General features: G+C 40.0%; 1 protein-coding gene across 3 annotated transcripts in view; it reads left to right on the top strand.

Annotated features, from left to right (window-relative positions):
• The window catches only part of TMEM266 (transmembrane protein 266), a 64,813-nt gene that overhangs the window by 26,431 nt on the left and 20,861 nt on the right, over window positions 1-17,521 (top strand). For all 3 annotated transcript variants that reach the window (XM_009469666.2, XM_087745348.1, XM_087745349.1), the window contains 3 exons: window positions 5,855-5,911; window positions 7,702-7,840; window positions 9,373-9,488. In XM_009469666.2, coding sequence (XP_009467941.1) covers window positions 5,855-5,911; window positions 7,702-7,840; window positions 9,373-9,488 — 312 coding nt within the window. The remainder of the gene's footprint in view (window positions 1-5,854; window positions 5,912-7,701; window positions 7,841-9,372; window positions 9,489-17,521) is intronic.

Raw genomic sequence — 17,521 nt, 5'->3', positions numbered from 1 at the left:
CCTATGTGTTAAAAGGAAGTGTTCACAGTAGTGTGATGCTTTAGTCCTTGTTAATAGCAATCCTTGGAAGGAATAAAACCTACGAAGAAAGACCCTACTATTAGGGTTCTGTTAAAAAGGAAAAAATATCCAAAATGACAGAACTAAGAGAAAATAATGTCCTTCCCGTATAAATTTTTCATAACAAATTCATAATTTTATATTAGATAAATCAGTTGTGTTACTTTTGTTACATTTTTTTGTGAGCTTCAAACAGCTGAGCGGAAAGATAATAATCTTCTATGAATTCTGTAATTCTTCCATAAGCTGTGGCTTCTTTTCTGGGTGTTTGCTTTCATTCCATGTACACACAACTTTTCTCATGGTGCATAAATGCAGTGCATTGCTGGCTGTGTATTGATTTTTAAAGGGATTCATTAGAGGGCATCTAGGAACAAAGTTATGGATTTTACATGCTAATATAATTTATAAAGGTAAATTTAAGCTTCCTTCTTTGCCAGTGTGTAAAAAAATAAAAATATACCATGAAATTTCTTTTCTAACCACTTTTCTTGCTTCACAAAAAAAGTAGTTACCAGGGAAAATGGTTTTGTAGAGGTCTAGGAATTTAGCTAGACACCTTCCTGGAATGCCGGTCTGCCCATTTCATTTCCAAGAATATACCTGACTTATATGGTGTGCTCTATCAGTGCTTCATCTGTGCTTTCATCTCTTGATAGTGACAGTCCAGCACCTTCTACACGGTGCATTTCAAAGATAAGAATTAGCGCTAGTGTAATCGTGCCCAGAGGGAACTTCTGATGCAAGGCTGCTTAAGACCAGTTTTCTATCTAATCTGCATTTACCTTAGGGTAGTATACTGTGTCTCTAGTAAGCCATTTCTATTCCTGAAAAGCCCTTTCAAATCTATCCAGAGTGGTCAGTTTAAAATTCATTATTTTTCTCCACGTTTTTAAGAACAAATATTATAGGAGAACATAAGAACAAATATAACTGCAGTGTTTATGCAAAGGTGCATTTGGATACTACCCGGTATCATAATAGAGTATTAGCAGTAGTCAGTGAAAAGGAATGTACTGTGTTCATGTCTATTAGTGTCACCAAGCTTTTGCAGTTAATTATTTCTTTGTAACCACATGTGCCAATAGAGCCACAGCAGTTACAGAGTACAGTACACGGGGAGTGTTTTGTACTGGGTAATATGTGAGGTGAGGTCCGTAGTTACACATTTCCTTTCAGAGCCTTGATTGAAGAGAAGCCATGTGAGGAGGATGCCTATGCCCTGGAAACGGAACGATGTCTCAGTTTAAAGATGCTAACACGTTGCTCCATGCTCTGGTGGCCTGGGGACAGCGTGCGCTAGAACAGCTAATGCGGTGTCTCAGCACAGGCACACCAGAAGATGGCAAAAGAAGATTCTTTTAAGTAGTGAATGAGCTAAGGCCTCTGTGGAGTGACCCAAACCAGAGAGGTTATAAATTACAGATTGGGTACAAGATGTTCTTTCTGGGAAAGATTTCAATAAATATTTGGTCTTATGAGATACATCCACAAGGCAGAAGCTTAATCTTCAGAGTTTCTGTACAAGCCAGAGGTAAAGACCCTCTGTAACAGATAGTTTTGTGGCAGTGGAAGGAAGGAAGGGCTCTTCTAAAGACACCCTTTCCACCCCACTCCATCCTGCCTCTCTCTTGTACAATCACTACCCCATCTCGAAATGCAGAGTTGCTCTCCTTTGCTGTTAGCTAAGCCTGGTGGGCCAGCTTCACCTCCTGTGCTGCCTCCTTTTAATTTCTTTACACTATGGATGAATTTGGCACAGTGAATCACTGAGCAGTAAATTGTATATTAACTGTGCAAGCAAAAAAGTATTTAAAATTACCTAATGTACATTGCAGTCAGCTGACGAATGTAGCTAACTCATGCAGATTGTGGGAATTCACACGGCTGGCTCAGCAAAGGACTTGGCCACGTTCCCCTACAAAATCAGAGAAAAAACCTGCAGCATCACACAGTTCTTCATAAACTTCAGTGCACACAGTTAATGTTATACAAACAACGGTGTGTCACCAAGGGACACTGTCAACTTCTGAAAAATGGTTTAAAATTTTACTTTTATCTGGGTTTACTCCAACTTAAAGAAGTAAACAGAAGTGTTCAGTCATCTACCTTTTATTAGTGCACTGGACAGACTTTAATGTAATAATTTAGCTTTTCTCAGACAACAAAAAATTAATTTCCGATATAACTAAAAAAGTATATATATTAAGGACTTTCTAATTGAAAGAATTCCAGCCAAGAAAAGTTAAAGCATTCTTTTTCAAGTACAAAAAACCAAGCTGGCAGTGGCATTTAACAGAAAAGTACTCACAATGGTATTTAATGTTTGCTTTCAAATTTATGTGTTCAAAAATGCAGAATGCCTGTAGTGTAATGCAAAACTATGTGTGTGGATTTGCTACAGTGCTGAAAGATGCCTGCGCATCAGTAGGAAACAGAAGTGCTGCTCAATTTTTTCCCTATTTCTTGTAGGTTCTTGTGTCTACAAATGGTAGAGTCGTGACTAACACTTATGTTTTGTCTGTGATGAATGTTACAGTTGCAATTCTCTTTTAATTCCTATGCATTTTTCAGCTTGGTCCATGTACGGGGTGTAGGAAGTTTCCTGGGTTATTAATTTCTGTCTCTGTTTTTTTCAGATTCTGCTACAGGTTCTCATTTTTTAAGTTCTGTACAGAGAAAGTACACAATCAAATGCAATATTTATTTATTTGAAAGATATTTTTGATTGCTTAGGAAAAATAATAAAATGTTGTTTATAAGTAACACCAATGCTTTCATTTCAGTCAAAGTACTTTATTATATTGAACAGTCAGGGAGATTTGCCGAGTGAAGTCAAATCTGCTTGGTTCAGACTCCTCTGGGTAAGAGTTATGGCAGCAGCAGTGGATGTGATCTCATGCTTCGTCCAGAGGGAGAGTAGGGAAAGCTAAACCTAGTTTGGAGTTGCCACGAGTGAAGACTGGCCAGTGGGCAGTGAGCGTACGGCATCTATGTCTCCAGATGCACACAGTCTGTGACTCACTCATGGTACTTTCTTGGGGCACCCAATTCGCACAGGGCACCAAGGAAAAGCTGCCTTACATGGCTTTTGTAACTTCAGTGGTGATGTGGTTTTTTTTTCTTAAGAGTGGCGAGCTGGTGGGTAATGCTGGTGCGCAGTTTTAAGACCTTCCATACAGAAAAATGTTTTTAAAGTTTTAAAGTTGTGACCAGTTTGTTCTGAAGAGCGTGTCTCTCAGATGGGGGAGCTGGGTTCATTCCGCCCTCATGCTCTCCCTTCCTACAGTGTGTCTGCTCTAGCTGAAAGCAAAGATGCTAATCATCAAGGCAATTTTTGTGAGGAGACCTGTCTTCTGGAGGTAGCACCAACAACCATTACTGCATTAAATGTCTGCCGAGTAGACTTCTGGTCATTGCTGACTTGTCCTGATTCACACCAGCAGACTGAAAATGAAAACATTTGTGCTAGCTTCCAGTCCGTGAAACTGCTCAGACCCATTAATATGACAGTAGTACAGTCTGATTTAAACACTGCAGTGAGGAATCGAAAAGGCAGAAAGGAAAATCCTTTATGTTCCCTGAACAGCCCCATGTTAAATCATATTTAGGGTTGTGAGACAGTGTTTCTATTTTCTTTGTGCACATATGCCTTCTTGTTTAAGTGAAAATGCCTTTGTACACATCTGTCCAAAGGAAGAGAGATTTTCACCATCAGTTACTGTGAACATGTTAGGTGTTCAGCCATCCTTTAGTTGCTCATTGACCTAGCACTTGATAAATGCTGCCTAAGCGCAGAAGAAAATGAGCCAGATTTCTCTATGCTGCCAACAGGGTTGCTGTAGGAAGAGCAGCATCCCAAGCTTTAAAGAAAGCACTGCTTTTCCTCGTGCATTTCCCAGTGGTTGCCTGCTGTGGAACTTGCTGTGGTGGACCCCAGGTTAACTTATATAGCTGAACCTATGGGCTCATGAGTAACTTGTACTTTTTGTACATTTTGTGCAGCTTCTCAATGGGGAGTGAGGGACGTGCTTACAGAGAAGCTGGGATGCTTTTGTCTGAAAGTATTCTGCTCAGGGCCTGAGTTGAGGCTGCAGGAGTGCCTTGGTTGTACAGCAGCATGCGTACTTACACCTTGCGCTTACATCACATCACATCATGCTGGCAACTTTGGAGTCATTAAGGGATTTGAGGAGCTGCTGTTGTGCATCTCTTCCTCAACGTATAAACCTCAAGCTTATAGGTTAAGAAGGAAATGGCTGCCTTATTCCTATGCTGCATTTGTAAAGTGCTTTGGAAGTAAAATGTTCTTTTTAGGAGTACAGACCAGCAGCATTAGCAGTTCTTGGTGTCTACGTAAAGTCTCATAAGTTTTTGTAGAGGAAAGAACGCGCTGCATTTTCTCTTCTGGCTAGCGACTCCCTTTCTCAGCCAGACTTGGCCAGTGCTTCATGTACGCCATTTCTGAGTAAGCGTTGGCTGGTTCACTTTCCTGCTCATTGATGGTATGAGGCTGAGCTCTGAAAGCGCCATATCTCCCACAGCAATGTCTCTCTCTGCAAAACAGGATTAAGTGCCGTTATCCAGGTTTGGAGTGCCAAGATAGAGCTCAGCACAGTCATGCTGGGCCAAGTGAGGCAATTGGGCTCATGGGGTTTGGCAAAACTATACATAGGAACAGTACTGTTCTGCAATTAGTTAGCGCTGGTATGTTTGGCATAAATTCACAGTTGGTTGGGATTTAATATATTTGTATTTTTAATGAAAAGGAGATACATCTATTCATCACAGTCACTTGCTTTCTTCTGTGCAGTTCTTGGCACGGTCACCCCTCACACATAGGCCTACAGAGATCTCTGTCATTAGTTCTGTTCTTTAATGGAGAAAGTAGCATTTTGATCTTTGCAAGGCACACAGCTGCAGTTAGACTCGTCATGTCTGTAGTGTCTGTCAAAATCTGACCTTGATGTTGCTATTGGCAGAAGACATCCTTACCAGTTATGCTTTTATGTGAATTCAATTTCAATCATGAGTTCGTTGATTAATTTTTTTTTATTGCATCTTCTGAAAGCTGGGCTAAAAATTAGGAAAGATGCCATTGGATTTTTTTAATGGGAATTCACCATTGGTTCATTCTGTGTTCTTTCTTTATTCCTTTGCTAGCTACTGATGCTACTTATAGCTGTTTTGCTTAATAGAGGAGGATCACAGAGATATTTTTCTCCCTTATCCTATGACTTTCTGGGATTTTATAAGACAACAGCCCTGTACTCCAGAGGGGGAGAATAAGAGCCTCTGCTCTTCAGATTGATGAAATGTTAGTATCTTTAGGCATCAAGAAGGGGGGCAGTGCCTCTTTTCTTTTCTTAGAAAATAGTAAGCACTGGCATATCAAAGATGGCAAGAAAAGAGAATCTTCCCCCATTCCAACTGAGGGGGCCCCACAGTGGATCTTATATAGGCTTGGGTCAGGGGGCTGGAGTGGGGAGGATTGGTAATCTATATCTCACAAGACTAAAAGAAATTTTAGGAGGATGGAAAGACTGATGAACATTTGAACTTGGAACTTGCTTATGGAAGTTCCACTGAGTCAATATAGTGTTTGGAAAGCAATACCTACTTTTATAATATAGAAGTGTAGCTATTTCTAGATCCTCATTATTATTCAAAAGAAATGCATAATGCTTAAATAAGACAAAAAGTGATCCCCTATATACATAAAGGACTAAATGTTTATCTAAAATTACAATAACATTCATCATCTTCTTTTGTCCCCCCTAATCTATTTTACTAGACTATTTTGAGGATTGTGGTCCTTGGCATATGGGATTACATTGAAAACAAAATAGAGGTAAGCACTCTTACTCTTTGTACTGTTTTCCAGGCAGACACAGTAAGAATATTAAGAACGGCTTTGAGTGGCTTTGTTATAGACCTGATGCAATACAATATCTTTTAACTCAGATAAATATGCACATTCTTCTTATTATATGCATGTATACACAGCTGTATAATGCAGTCCCTTTTTCTGAGAGAGACTCAGAAGAGTATGATATTTGGAACTATTTTATTAAGGAAGGGATTGTGGGGGTTTTGCTCTGTGTGTCTATTTATTTTGTTGTTAGAGCTGTGTTAGTCTAACTGTTGTTACTGCTATTGAGATAACGAGCAATATGAGTAAAAATTGTCATGTGACTGGTGTAACCCCATTCCCATAATCAAGTTGAAATTAGAACTGGTTGAAAAATTGTGTGCGGTTTTCTGATAGAAAATACTGGTTTGGCAAACCCCCCGATTTTATTGTGAAATTATTTTTTAATTAAATTGAATTATGATAAATACTGTCATTTGTCCCTCAAATTAAAAATGGGGTAGACTGTGTATGCTGTTGCAGAGGCAGGTAAGGAAATGCATGTGTTCTAAGTAACGCATAATCCCAATCTGATCAGAAATCTGGAGACTGGGGAAATTAAACTCTTTCTTGATACTGTTTCATAAACTAATACTGCCCAGGATGCACCAGAAGAAAATCTGGGTTTTCCCAGAGCTTAGTGAGTCTAGAGGCTTGCACATTTTTGTAATGAAGTTGTAAACCTTTTAACTTGTTTTGCTAAAAAACTGAAGTGAAACTTAAATTATTGATCTGGAGATTCTTTTTATTGAGGCTAAATGCAGCAGTTTCTGATGATAATTTATTTTGGTAATTTGGAATGATGGAGTGATATTGTTCACTGCCCATCAAATGGTGACAGTAAGAAGTGTTTCTTTTCAATACACTGAATTGTTATGCACAATTCTGAATGTGTGGTGCTTATAAAATCCATGTCCTGCCTCCTTATGCAAATCATTAATCAATGGTCTTTGACAGCTGGGAAGGGTCTCAGTAGGAATGAGAACGTGGTATTCTGTTCTACCCTGCTCAGCGAGTGTAGGACAGACATGATGCTATTGCCAGTTTGCTCTGAAATGTATTTATTCGTGCATTTCTGTCTAATACTTCGCACAATTGCCTTTTCTGATCTAATCCACAATGCAACCAATGTTATACAAATCACTGTGAATAGTCCCGGTTGTCAAAATCCTTGAAAACCTAGCTGCCCAATAAAGGTGAGAGCAGGGAGTCTTTCTGTCTTGATGCATGGCTGTTGCCACACACGTTGTGTAGTCAGGACGTGGCCAAGAGCCATCAAGCCTCTTTGCTCCATCTTTTTCTACTTGTCTTCTTGATCTCTTCATTTAGACAGTAAGATCTATGGGCAGGGACTGTATCCTTTTTTGGGATGGCATTATGCCAAGTAACAGGTAATAAATACCAATGATAATAAAACTCTTTGGCTGTAATAGCATTTAGCCTATCACTTCTGCTTGGGGATTTGGCCAGCATTTCCAAATACCTTTCTCTCTCTGTGCCCTCCCACCACAGTTTATCTCTTCTCACCTCGTAAAATGCACTAAGGAATTCTGTTATGCTACTTAAAAAGGATGCAGCCTTTCTGGGGCTTGGCCACCTCTCATATCCCTTTCAAATATGTACCATAATTGCATCTCTTTTGGGCAAAGTGGGAGCCCTTCAAGACCCCAGGCAGGAATGGCGGGGTTATGATCTTTAGGAAGGGTTTGAAAAAACTGATTTCTCTCTAGGTGTTTGATGGTGCTGTCATAATCTTGTCCTTGGCACCGATGGTGGCCTCCACAGTGGCTAATGGCCCCAGCAGCCCCTGGGATGCTATCAGCCTTATTATCACACTACGAATATGGAGAGTGAAGAGGATCATTGATGGTGAGTGGTGATTCAGTTTGTGACTCTGAGAATTACCTGGCAGGCTGGGAAAAAAGAGAATTTAAAAATATTAAAAGATAGCTTGCCACCACTGTTTCTGTTGTTCTCCTTCCTCTTGTATTTTAAAGGCATTGAACAGAAGACAGTTATGACTCCCATGGAGGGGAGAGTAGGTCTCAAGTTCATGGCTGTATCTCCTGTTCCCTATGAGCCTGTATAATTGATTGGCTGGTTTTTCTGTTAGGCACCTTCACATCCCCCATCCTGTAAAGTAAATACCCTGACCTGCTTCCTGTCTCGTGCCACCAGATGTCATTCCTGATTCTGCAAAATAATTGCTTCCAATCTGCTTTTCTGATATTTGCTGCACCCTCCCCATTTCCATACAGCTAGCCCTGTCTTGGGGCTTTCTTTTCCAAGTTCTTGCCTGTAATACAATTTTTATGTCAGATTCCAGGAGCATTTTCTTACCATGGGGGTTCCCTGCTGGAGGTGCTCTCTGCAATGCTGGTGTGTTGTACAGCATAATAATGAAGCATGTATCGGTACTGTTTTGCACAGACCTCTGTGGGGAAGCACCAGGGGAGATAAGAAAGCCCCAGCAAATCAAAGTTGCAGAGAGCAGAACCGGTGACTGTGCCGGAAGCCAGGACTTTAGTGTAGGCTACTTCGTGTTCAGTGGTTTCAGGCATTTCAGGTTACAGGGAAAAGAGGTGGAAAAGGAATAAATGAAGAGTCACTTTGCTCATGTGTGAAATGTCAGAGTCAAGTTATTATTTTGGGTTTAGATGCCCGGGAAACTCTGTATTCAGAATTGAGGAAAGATTGTAGCCCACTGACTGAACTGTACAAGAAAAGTTCAGGATCTTGTGTAGCTTCAGGAAACATCAAGAATTGCAATACACATTGAACAGCTTTGCTGATCAGTCTGCGTTTGCCATAGTTAAGACAGGAGCAAAATTTCCAGAGGCGTTCAGAAGACCTATTGAAAACTGGGCTGTAGCTTGAAAAGTAATAGAAGATAAACGCCTTTTTGTTTTTTAAAATATCCTTCTTAGTCTGCTATTTCCATTAAGGACTTATTTCTTACCACAAAGTCTAGGAATTAAATGCTTAGGGCTCTGGAACAGTTCTTTTCCTAAGGGAGTCGTGCTGTTCAGGTTTAGAGGGGATGGGCCTAACTCTAAGCAGAAAATCCTCCTACCCAGCAATTCAGGAAATCTGTGGTAAACACTGGAAAAGATCTGTATTAGTGGAGCAGAAGCTAGGAAGAGTATGCAGGATGCATTTCAGCTCAGCCAGGCAAATGGAGATCTGATCAAACAAGATCTAGACCCTGCTGATGACCTGCATTTCACATGTTAGAAATCCTTCCCCAGAAGAAACGCTCTAGTGCTATTTCTGTAAGAAATACTCTAGTTCTCTAGATGCAACTGAAAGGGGTGACATTCTTTGGCCTGTAAAGGTTTTCCCTCTGATAACAAAAACAAATCACAGCTGGGTTACTTTAAGTGCTTATTTGTGTTTTCCAGCCTATGTCCTTCCAGTGAAAGTGGAGATGGAGATGATGATTCAGCAATATGAGAAGGCAAAGGTTATTCAAGACGAGCAGCTGGAAAGACTAACTCAGATCTGCCAAGAACAAGGGGTAAAGTTCAGTTATGTCTTTACACGTAGCTTGTCATGGCAAATCAAATAGTTCATGTACTTTGCTGCAAGGTAAGGTTTGAGAAGTATCACTAGGACTTCTGTTGTAAGGTGACAGGTCTCAGTGTTAAGGCAGTATTAGCTGCAGCCAGGATATTGTCAGCATGCTATTTGTCAAATAGCAGTGGTCTCCCTCTGGTGCTGTGCTTGTGTTTTTTAAGGTGAGGAAAACAAATATGAAGAAGAGAAGAAGAATGCTTTCAGTATGTAATTTATTGAATGAGTACAGATAGCTTGACATAATACTAAGAACGTGCAACAGCCATTGCCATTGTTGAAGACTGCAGCTACATTAAAACCCTATTCCTAGGAAAAGTATAAGCAGTTGAAAGCTAATGAATCTCCCTGCTTTAAATGCAGGAGGCAGCTTCCCTGTAGGTCAGTCAGAGACTCTTTTGGCAGACTTGAAGTGTTGCAATAGAAGCTTCTAGTTGCTGGAAGCAAGTCAAGATTTAAGATTCTTCCCAGGCCCCCAGACGTTCAGTGACTCAGTCTTGAAGTAAGGGAAGGTGAAGCTTAAAATATCTCAAATGAATATATTTATGTGAAAAAGGTGTAAAAACACTGATTGAGCAATAAGCCAGGAGTTTTTGCAGTTTGTCTCGTGCAAATGAGTTCTTGAATAACCTGCTTTAAAGTAGAAACCAGGGATGTATGTTGAGGCCCAGGCTAAGCAGGGCATTCAGGTTACCATCAAACTGCAACAGAACGATCCTCCAAGTGACTTCTTGTTTCAGTTATAAGGGTCACTATGAGGTGTCCAAATAAAGCCTGGAGATTTCTAGCTTTAACTCCCCACTTGTAGGTGCTTTTCAAATACAAAATGAGGAGACCTGTAAATCTGAAGCAGGGATTCAGGTGCCCACCTTTTACCAAGGAACCTAAAATACTTGTGAAACCATCAGTATTTAGGACCCCAAATGGCTTTTTAGACTTACTTCCAGGTCTCTGGATCTCAGCCTAGGATTCTGCAATGAACTCTTGGTGGTGTTAGGTTGCCTTGCCTGCGTGATGAATTTGGAAGACCTGTTGACAGTGTGTGTCATTTCGTAACACTGTTTTTGACAGTCTCTCATGTTAACCATAACAAATTTCTAAACCGGAGGCTTGACTTTTGCTAAAAATTAGTTACTTCCAACTACGTAAGTATCTTCAGTGGCAAAACTGCAGTCCTCTTCATCACAACTTTGCACAATGATATTAAGTGATTAATGCTTCTGTCATAGTTGTGAAATGAACAGGGAAATGGTGTATATACCCCATTTTACAGGGGAGAGATTATCCTTTGACCAAACGCATTAGGCAAATCAGAGATTTCTTGAGTCCCGTTGCAGTATTTTGTCTGTCAGACCATGCTATTAGGCTAAAGTTCTTGACAATCATAAATCTGAAAACATTCGTTTTTGGGAAATGTATTATGCAGCCAGATAACACTCAATCTTGAAACAATTCTCGGTGTTACTGTCTTGCAGTCTTTGAGTAAAGGTGGGCTTGTTATCCCAAGTGGGGTTCAGGAGCAGCTTTTGCCACTCTCCGTTCTGATCCATGTACTCCTTATCTGCATGCCTCTGCATGGCTTGCAATACGTCTGAGCATAGTAGCCCTAAGCGAAGCTCTGATGGTTACAGCATAGCTGTGCATCAAGCACAAAGAAATACTGCATTGATAGATGAGTAAATCTGTGAAAACTGAGCAGGTTCTCTCCTAACTTTCAAGTGTCACCAGCTATGGAAAAATATGGACTATAGAAAAATGACAGCGTGCTAATCCCTCTTATTTTAGTGTCCTGACTTCCTGCCAAACAAACGTCTCAGCTGTATAATACGAGGTAAATGTACTAATTTGCTACAGTTAGCAACGTAAGACATTGACACAAGCACTGCATCCTTCCTTCGTAAATTAATGGCTTCATAATTCAGTCAAGAACAAGTTGTCAGCATTATAATATTCACATTAACATTGTGTACAGTATCTGGTGAGAAAAATGCCTCCTAATTGTACTTAACATCTAAAATTCTGCCAGGTTTTTTCTTTTACATTTGATCATCTTTCCTGACGTTTTTAAAGGATTGCTCATTTGTGGAGTTTAAGTGTGCGTGTCTGTGTTTTTGAGTGAAGAGTTGCCTACAGTAGTCTGGCTGTTCTCAGGTCTGGAGTGCTGGCAGGGAGGGATTCCAGTTTGCCTTGTTTGTGTGGTACTGCCTCTGGCACAGGCAGATGGGATAGCTGGGAGCTGCCCATAGAGGTTGACCTGTTGCCTCAGATACATGCTGGGGCACACCAGTCCCAGCCCAGGTAGGAAGAATGGCAAGCCACCATGGTTGTCTACATCCCAGCAGTGGATGTAGATACTGATTCACCCTGAGGCTGCATCTTTGTGAGCACACTGGTGATTTGCCTTTATTTACTAATTATAGACAGAGCTGAAAACATTTCTTTTAGACAGATTTCCCAGCACTTCCTTTTCTGAGATCCTGTGTTCATTTTCTTACTGCTTTGCCACTTGTCACGCAATTGGGATTGACATTCTCAAGGTCTGGCATGTTCTGCAGATGAAATTATTTTGAAAGTTTCAGACAAAATATTCATTATTTCTGAAGAGGAATTGGGAAAAAAAAAATCCTGTTTTGTTTGGGGTTTAAAACAAAAATAATTGATGGCCAGTTCTCTGAGAAGTCCCATGCCCTCCCATTTTGAAGCTGGTACTTAACACTTGATAGGCAAAAATGGAGTTCCTGCTTTAAAAAAATAAAAGCAGGAAAGATGCAACCTCCCTTCATCTTACTTTTTGAATTCTGTTTCTTTTGTCAGTTGTATATTTTTTTTGAGCAGTGATAGGGTATCACAACTGTAAAGTACATTTCCATTCCTGAATGACATTGGAGACGTACTTTTGCAAACACGAAAACTCTTTCCAGATGTTGATTTTTGGCTAGCCATACATCTGAAAACCAGAATATATTTTATAAATTATAGTTGCACGGACCACCGCTTTGTTCTCTGTAGTACCCCACAGAAACTGTTTGAATAGTTTGCTGTTTTATTTATTCTCCTTTAGCCAAGAAAGAAGTCATTAAGAGCGAGCAGAGCACGAGGGCAGTCAAGGCAGAAAATACTGAAAGGGATGAGATGGCTGTACAGGACTTCACAAAACATGGGGAAACATTAACAATTACAGGAACAGGGATTTCTAAAAATGGGTAAAGGTAAAAGGTAAAAAAGTCTCACTGCAGTTACTATCAAAAATATGAACAGAGTATATTGCTGATGGTATTGTTTTATCAGAATAACTTAAATTGCAAAACAAAGTTCCAAAGTTTTATTAACAATGCACATTCCAGTCAGGGAAGATTGCTCTTTTCCTCTGGAATCACCTGTAAAGGAATTTCCATTTCTGATAATAGATCTACTTACATGATCTTTTCTGCTTAACTTTCGTAAGAGTCATTCAGCTGAGTACAGTCCAGCCAAGACTATGTATTCAGCCTTATCACAACAGCTCCTTTTCTGCCAGCTCCTATAGAATTGGGTTTTTCATCATTCTCAAAGCTGCAACAACTATGGAAGCTATAATTTCTTTTTTATCTTGGAATATAATTTGTACAACAGCTGCTAGTTTAATGACAGGGCTATTTAGCTGGTAAAATTACCTATCGGAGAAATAACTTATGTTATCCTTTTGCAATAATTTTAATTTATTTCTAACTACCAGTCATTTTCTTGGTGAATGGAAGGCAGCCAAGGTCATCCCGTGTTTCATTCTGCCCATAAATCATTAGTTTGCAACTGTCTCCTGATTTTTATTGTTACCAACAATGGCTAAACTAATGGAAATAAACATTGGATTGTATCCCAGTAGCAGATGAGTTTTAGGGCAGGGCATTCTGTACAGACAGCACTACCAGAATTGAGCAAAGTTATTGCTCCTGCATTAGACACAAGTAAGCTTCTGGCTAAAATGTTCATTGATCTCTCTGAAACTATGTCAATCATACTCTGTTGCTAGACCATTAAAGGGAAGTGCTATATGATTCACTGCTAAAGTCTGTCCCTTTTTGAGTCTTATATACATGCCGTAAAACATCAGATAGGATGAGTGGCACGTCTTATAAAACCAGGCACGTAAACTGAGATGTTATCTAGAGCTCTGGGTAGGTCTCTGTCATTTTACCTGCTTATAAATAATCACCTAATGCATTCTTTAAGCGAGGAAATGCACAGGTATGCCCATAGTTCTTTCTGGTTTGTTTCCTGCCAAAATATTGCTAAGTTTGTGCTACAAGAGGACATGTAACAAATTTTGAAAACACTAAGTAAGTTTAAATTTACCATCAATGAACTTTCTCTTCATGCCTGACAGCCTTGTTACTCGTTCTTATGTGAGGCAGTCTGTATCTCCCTTTTGTCTTGGTGTATTTTCACATTACCCAGGTGTATTACACCTTTATGGCTCTCTTCAGCTCCCTCATGGGAGGGTGTAGTCAGGCTCTTCTCAGAGGTGCACAGTGACGGTATTCAAGCTGCAATGTGCAAAATTCCTATTAAATATAAGAACAAACATTTTTACTAGGAGAATGGCCAGGCACTGGAGCAGATTGCCAGGGAGGCTGTGGTATATACAACCTTGGAGATACTCAATACTTGACAGGACAGGCTTTTAGCAACCTGAGCTAAATGGACTTGCTTTAAGCAGGGTGTTGGACTAGATGACCTTCACAGGTCCATTTCAGCCTAGACTATGCTGTGAATCTGTGAAATTTTCAAATATATTTTTTCCATTGCAAAGTACGTTAGGAACTTATTGATAAAAGAACCCACCAGAAGCTACCAAAGTATATGTAATTAAAGATAATGAATATCATAGGTGTCCTGGTAAATAATGTCAGTAGCAGTCTCAAGTGGACCAGCGCTCAGTTTGTAATTATCTTGAGTCAGGAGATGGGTTACCTTAGTCTCCTTCATCACAACAAGTTATCTTCCACACAACAGTATTATTTGCCCACTGGCTCTCTGTGGGATTTACGAGATTCTTAACACAGAGCTGACACCTATGAGTAAGTCTTAATTTAAACAAATCAAAGCATGTGTATAAGTTTCTATGCTTTTTTTTACTCCTGATATGCATAATACAGGCTGAAGGAAGGAAGGTCTACCTGAAAGTATGAAACGTGGTTTTCTCAGTACAGCTCTCCTGCAGTACTTAATCTCTATTAGAAAGGCCCAAGTCTGCAGACAGCTACATCAGCTCCTACTGCAAATAGAAATTTCTTGTGTTTAACTTGGCCCAGAATTTTTACTTAAAAAGACTGTTATATTTTATGCCTTTTAATGATTTATTTAACCCACTCTGGGCTGCATGACATGCAGTCAGAGCAATCTCATTAGCTCTTTTACACATTAGAACTGCCCGAGGTCAGTGTTCAATATAACGTTCAATAGATACAAGCACCTACAACATAATTTGTTCATGCAGTCTCTCATTGAATTAACGCCTGTAGGGAACACCCACTTCTCTTAGACTTAACCTTTGTTTTTAGTGGGTTGCTTTTAGTGGCCAAAATTGTATTCTAGCTTCTGCAGTATCTTGGGATAATTTTAAAGTAATAACTGGAAACAATTAATATTGAACCGATCTCCTGAGTAGATGCATGCCCTTTGTGAGCAAAAATCTCTGTTTCTTGTTTAACTTTTCCTAGATATTTTATTGGCTGTCCTTTCATTTTCTTAAATCAATCCTTATGATAAATGGTGATTTTTCCATCCCACCCAGTCCCTTTTTGAACATGCTAGCGACTTGTAGAGTTTGGGTTTGCATTTGGAAGCAGTGTATTGAGTTGGGGCTTAGGTCTGGCTTATGCTCTGTGTCTGTAACACAGTTATGGTTCTGCATCTCCGTGGAACATGTTGTATGGATCACTTTGCGTCTGTAGCTGAATGCGGGAGTGAGACAAACACCATTATTACAATGAATACCCTCTTCTCTGGCAAACAAAATGAGTTACACAAACAACAGTATTTAATTCTAGCTTTCCACTGTTTAAATGACAAATAGACTTCAGGGCAAACATCAATGGGACCTGGAAGCTGACCATCTGAGGTAATGGAAAAGTGGAAGGGAGAGCCTACGTTAACCAGCTGCAGCTGCGTGGTTTTGCAGGCAACATCGGTTTCTGCTGTTATTTTTCTGAACATCTCTGTGTGCTATTCTTCACCTTGCACGTGATGTTGAAGTCCAGAGCACTGTGGTGCTTTACTGTGCCTAGGAATTCAATCCCCAATCTGCTCTTGACAGTCTCATGTTCAGTTTGGGATTTTAGACCAGCTGAACTCGCTGAGTGTTAAGAGCTGAAAATAAGACAAGCATGTGGATTGTGTTTGCAGCTAGCAATAAAAGGGGGTTCACATATCACTTAAAAAGTTGCAAGTCCTGGATACACTTCTCATCTGGAAGTGTTGCATGAGCCAAGACATCAGATCTAGGTTTCAGTTTCTGCTAGAATGTGATGTTTGCGCGATCTTCATAAGCAGGTGCTTTCCCTGCTGCTGTGGCACAAGCATGTATTTCTGTCTGTCAAACATAAGATGGCAGCAAAGCCCCTTTGTTTTTGGCACTGCCAGCGGCAGTAGCTGTTCACTGTGGTAGTCGTTTTCTCTGTGGATTCCAGTTTCTCATGCTGTGGTTGGGATTCAACCAAGGTAGTAATTTTTCCCATATAAATAGGAAATAAAGAATTGTTTGGACAAAGCGTAGTTGCCCAGCGTGGTGATCCCAGGAATGGTTGCAGACTGCTGCTTGGTCCAGCATGCCTGAGTAGTTCATAGCTTGTTGGCAGAGCTGTATTAAACAATAAAATTTATGAGCTCATATATTTAAAATTTCCATGCCCAGTCACCATCCAGTTTTTAAGATTGACAGTAATCTGTGGATATTTGGAAACACTTTCTGTATCGATTGGAACATGTAAGTGGACATCAGAAAGTCTGGTCTCTTCCCCCATTTTTGCTGTAGGTTCACTGTAGCAGGAAAGATCACCTAACGTGCTTCCTTTTTCAGATCTGTAAAATGCAGTGATTCCCTTCAAGCTTTTGATTGTTACAAGGTTCAGCCAATCTCTGTAAATGCTTAAGCTGGTTAAATTGGGTGTGATGCAGAAATACAGTTGTTGAGCTGACTTTTAGGTAGTTTTATCTATTTGTGTTATAAAATACCTGCCAATTTTTTTCTCTTCCACGAAAAAAGAAATCATATCCTGCCTCTAGGCCAGAATTAAGCATTTTAGTGGCAATATTTCTTTTTCTGACACACAGGAATGTTTTTGAAGGGTGAAATGTGAAATGTAGAAAAACATTAATGATGCATAATTCTTATTGCCTTTTAGTTTGAGCTAGGCAAGTAGATATGGTTAGGCAATAATTTAAAGAAAAAAACTCCAGATTTATTTTTTTGCCTATCATGTTTGAGTGCGTTTCTTCCTTTAAACCAAGGGAGTGTCTCTAAGGGTATCTTTCTCCCTTTAAAGGTGAAATGTAAGATATTTGGGGATTTCTTTTTTTTTTTTTTTTTTTTTTTTTTCCCAAGTCAAGGATAAAACCTGGAATTCTCTGTGTTGTAAAGTTGAACTCCAGACAGTCCTTTCACGGCTGAATGCCGTATTCATACTGGCACCTCCAGTATGGCACAGGCGCCTTAAGCATCAGGAAGCTTAGGGCTGGCTGGGAAAAGAGTTAGCACTACCAGTTTGCTACTTCTTCCTAGCTGATAGGTTAACACAAAAACCACCATCTGGGATCTGCCATGGAGGCTTCATTGAAGGAATCGAGGAGCAGGGCTGTATTTTGACATTTGCTGATACTACCTGACTACTCTGACTGCCACTGGCAGAGGAGCTCTCGGTAAGAGCAATGAGCATTTCATGCAGCCAGCTGTCTGCAGCTGCCAGACCTCTGCCCACTGATTTCAAGACAGAGAAAAAG

The sequence above is a fragment of the Nipponia nippon genome, unplaced genomic scaffold, assembly GCF_047370975.1.
Source record: "Nipponia nippon isolate SJK-2023a ecotype South Korea unplaced genomic scaffold, ASM4737097v1 scaffold_9, whole genome shotgun sequence".
In the NCBI taxonomy this organism is placed as follows: Eukaryota; Metazoa; Chordata; class Aves; order Pelecaniformes; family Threskiornithidae; genus Nipponia; species Nipponia nippon.
Note: the sequence above shows the minus strand (reverse complement) of the source record. Positions and strands in the feature narration are given on the sequence as shown.